The following is a 6,000-nucleotide window of genomic DNA, read 5'->3' on the forward strand; positions in this document are numbered from 1 at the left end:
ATCCAAAAAACACCTGTAAACTACTAGTGAGCGTTCGGAAAAGAGGAAGACTAAGGAGAGGAACATGCTGGAGTTACTATAAAACATGTGCGCAAAGTTTAGAAACATACAAATATATAGAAATAAATCGAACGAGCAGGCAAGGGAGCAATTTGCATAGTAGAGCATTATCAAGGAAATCTGAATGTCTCGTATAATTTATCGCCGATACCTCCGGAAACGTTCTTGTGCTATAAAATATTTACGAGGTTGCACGAAGAATGCAAGAAGACTGCATAAATAGAACCTAACACTGCTAAAAAGGCGGTCTAGCAAAAGTTTGGCTTTTCTCATTTTTAGTCAAGCACTCTTAGCGTAAAAAAAAACGAAATAAATAAGTAAGGAAATGCAGCAAGAAAGAAGGCAATGAACATTTTGTAAAAAAGTAACACTGAAGGAATTATCAAATTGTTTTCATTCGATTCTCGTTATTTTCACCAAGTGTCATGTGCTTGTTTCATTTGTAGTAGTACTGTTAAAAATGGAGCAGGTCACGGACCAAGGTAAAAAAAAAAATTAAATGACGCTTCGAAATTCGTACAGATGCCTTGTTCACAATGAAATGTCGACTAAGCAGAGGGTTCCTGAGTAGCGTTGAGCGTATGACGCACAATTCAGGAGTACACATGGTTTCAGTTGTGTCAGAGGATCTATTGACTGTGGTATTTTTTGGCCGCCTAGACTCGCATTGTCCTAGCTTATCTCGCGACCCGTCTTCTCGGCGTGCTCCGCGAGGGCCTCACGTGACAATATTCTTGCGTTGCTTGAGGTGCCTGCTGAAATTTCCGCTTCCACCGATATACACCGATTAGTCGTCGCGCAGCATCCTGCATACCACGCCAGGAAAACATACCCGAGGAAGAGGACATTGATGAAATCGCCTTTAAGCTTGCTTGTTGGCATATGCGCGATCTGTACACAACGTTTTATAAAAACACGAGTTTCCTAAAAGGACTTTCTCTAGCCCACTTCTCCGAATGCCGGCACGATACCGGTAAAGCCCATCCTACGAAGAAGCATCTTTATTTTGACCTTGGTCGGTGAGCTGCTTCATTTCTAACAATGCGTTTACCTGACCTCACGGTATTCCGTCGCACTCCTGACTACGTTTAGTAGCGTTGTACGAGCTTATGTTGAAGCGAAGTACCTATTCCTCATTTAAAGGTTAAGGCTTGCTAAACCATATGTCTTCAGCATCATGACATGTGCGCAGCAAATTATTCTGCCCGAAGATGCGTCTCTAATGACTTCATAAACCGGCACAGACCATAGGCTGGCTGATTAAGCTCTGTGACTATGGCGCAGGCTACACCACGTGACCAATTGTCAGGCCATTTGACCATGCCTAGGTCACAGAATCATCATGGGTGTGTGCTGTGTCATTTGTCTGTCTGTACATGGGTGAGCCCGCGAATCCTGTAGACTAGCTCGGTTATACCAAACAAGCTTGTGCATTAAAAATAGTGTTGTAGACTGTAAAAAAATAAATGTAAAAAGAAAACAAACAAAGAAAGCGGAAAAGTTCCATTCTTACTACAGGAAGCTTTTTCCGTTTGTGGTGAAAGACAATATCTTTGTTCATCTTTAATAGAATTAGTCCTCATACGGTAAGGCGAAGCATTTGTCATCCTTACTGCGAGCTAAATTATATTTTTTTGTTTCTCTATTATCCTCAAATAACATTTGTGTGTAGGTTGACCAGCCACGAAAGTATACACAGATAGATCTCGTATATGCGAGCCAATTTCTCTTAGTCCCTGAATGCACCTGTAAGGTACAGCTGCAATCAAGGCTAGTTATCCCACTCATAGCATGGTTATATAAATTCATAGAGTGGATACTTGGATGGTGTCGCGCAGTGCCAGCTGTCTCGTCACCAAATGTCCTATTAGTGACCCCATTTCATATGTTGTACGTAGCGTGTTTGTAATTCTATGATCTATTAACAACCCCATCCTAGCGTTGGACTCTTTCGTAGTACATGAGACCTCCAGTCATGAGGGAAGTAAACGTTATTTTCCTATGGGAGTAAGCTATGACGGTTCTTTCTCCGAAAATCCGGAAAAACAATACACAGATTATTTTGGCCAAATCACAGAAGGACAAGCTAAAGGGAAACAGAAGAAAACAGAAAAGATATGTTACAAAAATGGCGGTAGGATCTCTTCCTCATAAAAATTTTTTTTTACATACGATATATCCAAACTTGCCTTTAATGAAGGTTTGTGATGAAATAATGATGTACGAGTGCTGAAAGGAAGCAAGGAAGAAAGTAATTTGCTGAAAAGAAAACTACATGTATAGTAAGCAGCAAGTTTTGCCTTGCCTTACTGTTTCGCAAGCTCACAACGAATGACGTTCGCGTTGCTCGAGCTTCTGCAGAGCTGATGTAGCCCTGAATGTCGGAACGGTAGCGGCGAAGAATACCTATCAAACAAAGCACGCGCTAAAGGGAAAGCGTGACAAAAAGATCGCAGTTTCGCCTAAAGGGCAAAGCACCGATTTCGATAGTAATTTAGTAGATAGCTACACGAAGTCAGGATGGTAGTTTTATCGGCCGTAGAAACATTTAAACATGAACTCATCTCGCTCGATGACCGCGGAAACTCGCTTTAAAAGCGCTGGAGCGAGGAATCGCGGTAGCAGCAGCGAGCGAATTAACCTTAGTGAATCTCTCGCTTCAACGCGAACGAAACGTCGAAAGCAGAGCGCATACGAAGCTGCCGACACTACGCGCACTCTGCAAACATCACAGATTGCTTTAAAGATGAGACCCGCGCGGGCGCCCACTTTGGCCATGTCACAATCGCTTTCAAGATACGGCGCCCGCACTGCAGCACCGTAAGCTGCAGCCGCCGGAAAAGAACTTCCCCCCTCGCGCTCGCCTCACCTCCGTGCCTCGCGCGCTTCACAAGAGGGCGCGCTTTTGCCTCACCTTACTCGCTCGCCCACGCGAGATTCAGCCGCGTCCGACGCTCGCCCTCGTACGCTTTGACTCGCGCATACAGCAGACGGCGCGCGGCGAAATCTTTACCGCCGTTGGACTTTCTGCAGCACCTCACGGCGACGGCAGAAATCCGTCTGAAGTGTCGATATAATTGCTATCGCAATAAAATACAATAAACTTTCATCCATTAAACCGTGCAACGGAGCGGTGCAAGAGACGCTATGACGCTTGCTGTGGGCTCCTCGAGTTCAGTATATCCAAAGTTCAGTTTGTTATGCGGCCGTTGTTCCACCCCAGCATGCGTCGTAAGTTCCACTGCTTCAATAAAGAAAGTAAGTTGCTTTATACAGTTTCCTAATATACGGATGCTAGGGTATAACTACTGTTACACGTTACAGCGACTAACTCAATGACGAGCATTCTGGCCTACATCAGTTCCGGTATAATGATTGGTATAAAATACATTACAGAGTCGGCGACGGAAAATAGCTGACGCTACTTATAGAAATGGACGGAATAAACGAATTTTGCGCCAGGACCACACGCGCAAGAAAGGAGACATCACGGGCGCTTACTTCAACTATTTAATGAGCGCAAAAGCATCCTACATATATTGCCCTCCCAGACCCGAGCGCATGCTCACGCGTACAAGGCATCAAGCAAATTCGGTTGAAAAAGCACGTTATCTGAGACATAAATGTCATTGAAGGAAGGGGTTGATGTGATCGCTTTATTGCGTCGTGTAAAAACGAATAAGCAAGAATAAAAAATATTACCACCACGTCCGACTTTGATCATCTGCTGTACGGAGGAAAGTAACGTCGAAATTAAGTAGCACTCCGGCCCTTGCCATTTTCTGATTGAGAAGTCCAGAATAGTACCTTCGACATGCCGGGTGATTATTATTATGTGCTACAAAATTTAAAAAGAAAATGATTGTTGCAGATAGCATAATTGCACTCCTTCAGTTGGATTATTCGAAGAGGCGGACATGACTTGCATGAGAAATCGAAACATATAATCAAGTAGCTGAGAAAACTTCTCTATTTTTTTTTGTATTTACGGCACATATAGCTGTAGCTATATGTGCCGCGAATTGTATCCAGTGAACTTGCAAGACGTATCCACTAGGAGGAAATTTTCAGGATGGCACGGGTTTAGATATATGCGCCATCAAACTCGCGGTGAAAATGCACTGTCCCGATTACTTAATTAAAAAAAATGCTTGTTTAAGCATGTATTTAGTCGCTCCCGTTGGCAATGAACACTTCGAAACAGACGTCATCCTGAAAATTATTTCTTAGTGGATACGCCCTGCGAAATCACCAGCTACAATTCGTAAATTGCCATATCTGCCATGAAGTAAATAATTAGGAATTCAATTAGTAATTTGTGTTGATTAGTTGAATGTGTGTGTCGCTTTGTAGTCTAAGTAACGAGCGCTTCCTTCAATTATCGAGCTCAAGGACTAGAATTGTGCTATGTGTCAGACGCTATTTATAGAAATTCTGTAAAACCTAAATTAGGATCACTTATTATGGTCGTTATCAGCAAGGTTGCGAAGAATGCCTGCTGTGCTAAAGCCTACAAGCGTATTTGTATATACATATATATATATATATATATATATATATATATATATATATATGTGTGTGTGTGTGTGTGTGTGTGTGTGTGTGTGTGTGTGTGTGTCTATCACGCAGCATTAACCCAACTCGTCTAATATCAGCTTTGATAGCAGTTGCTGTGAGCCATTAGTGAAAAAAAAACAAGCTTTGGTAGCTCCCACATTACTAATGAAAGTACTATTGGCTATTTTTTTCGTCTGTTCTTTCAGTCGAATTCGTCCAGCTGCGTGCGAGTACCGACTACACAAGCTTGTTAAATGCATTCGAAGACCAAGACCTCTTAACCGAAGCAAATGTGCTTCACGGTGATTTATCACCAAGACCGTCGAGAACATCACATAGAGTTGAAGTGGCGCTGCCGGCCTCAATTTTTAAGATATACGAAGGAAAAGACGAGATGGGGAAAGTGTACCTTTCAGCAGTCGTATTTAACAAATTTGGGCTCGTGTCCGATATGTCCAATGTCGTTGTCGTTTCCTCCGCTCGGAACAGGCAGGAACATTCCTCATGGAAGGAATCGCCCGTTCTTGTAAACACGATATTAGTTGGTTTTGCAATAGCAGGTTTCGCAACAGCGCTAGTTTCGCTTTGCGCACTCGCGATCTGGCGCAAGATAAAACGGCGCAGCAGCATTCCGATTTCTGAACCCAAAAAGGAGTAACGATGGCCATGAATGTTGAGACGCAATTATTTTTGCTTTATTATTGGATTCAAGAGTGCAATGTGCATTGTAGCTACGCGTGTTAACATTCTGAATTAAAGCTTACCATGACTGTGACGTAAATTACTGACCGTAGATTTCCTTAATCTTCCTCGAGGAAGCAGTTGCATTTGTCTCATGAACAGGTTGGCAAACAGCTTGGTTGTGAAGGGCATTTATATTCACGTTTCTACTTGTACAATACTATCAATAAACCTTTTTGATAAGCCGTGGATGATTCCTTGGTTTGATGCTGGAGAGAAATACCTGTGTATAGGTTGACAAAGAAGCCGGAGACCAATAAAAAATTGCAGTTTCTCTTAGTTAATGTGTTAATGACATGCTAATTTATCCTAAAATATTCATAGGAGGTTATACAGAAGTTCACGTTCATTACTGGGCGGAGAAAACTGAGCGCGGGCCCAGGTGGCACGTACTGTAAATATCGCCTCCCTTGCGGCTGACGCGATGGCCGTTGCAATAAAGAAGGCTGAAAAATTCGTCCGTAAAAGTTATCTTTGACATTGACAGATTTGATTTTAAATCGCACATTATAAAGCATTACAGTCTAGCTTTGCCAATATTTTCTGAAGGTGTAACCCAAGTGAAACAAAAAGCCAGTAAAATTCTCGCTGAAAAGAATGAAGTGAACTTTAAGAACGTAGATATTTTGTAACAACCTAATA

At 42.4% G+C, this 6,000-nt stretch overlaps 1 protein-coding gene across 1 annotated transcript in view; it reads left to right on the top strand.

Moving 5' to 3' along the window:
- The window catches only part of LOC126540953 (calcium-activated chloride channel regulator 3A-1-like), a 29,490-nt gene extending 23,943 nt beyond the window's left edge, over nucleotides 1-5,547 (top strand). Inside the window, exon 5 of the mRNA XM_072286173.1 lies at nucleotides 4,824-5,547. Within this exon, the coding sequence (XP_072142274.1) occupies nucleotides 4,824-5,275 (452 nt within the window). The 3' untranslated portion in view covers nucleotides 5,276-5,547. The remainder of the gene's footprint in view (nucleotides 1-4,823) is intronic.
- Nucleotides 5,548-6,000: the final 453 nt, after the last annotated feature.

The sequence above is a fragment of the Dermacentor andersoni genome, chromosome 2 (assembly GCF_023375885.2).
Source record: "Dermacentor andersoni chromosome 2, qqDerAnde1_hic_scaffold, whole genome shotgun sequence".
Taxonomy (NCBI): Eukaryota; Metazoa; Arthropoda; class Arachnida; order Ixodida; family Ixodidae; genus Dermacentor; species Dermacentor andersoni.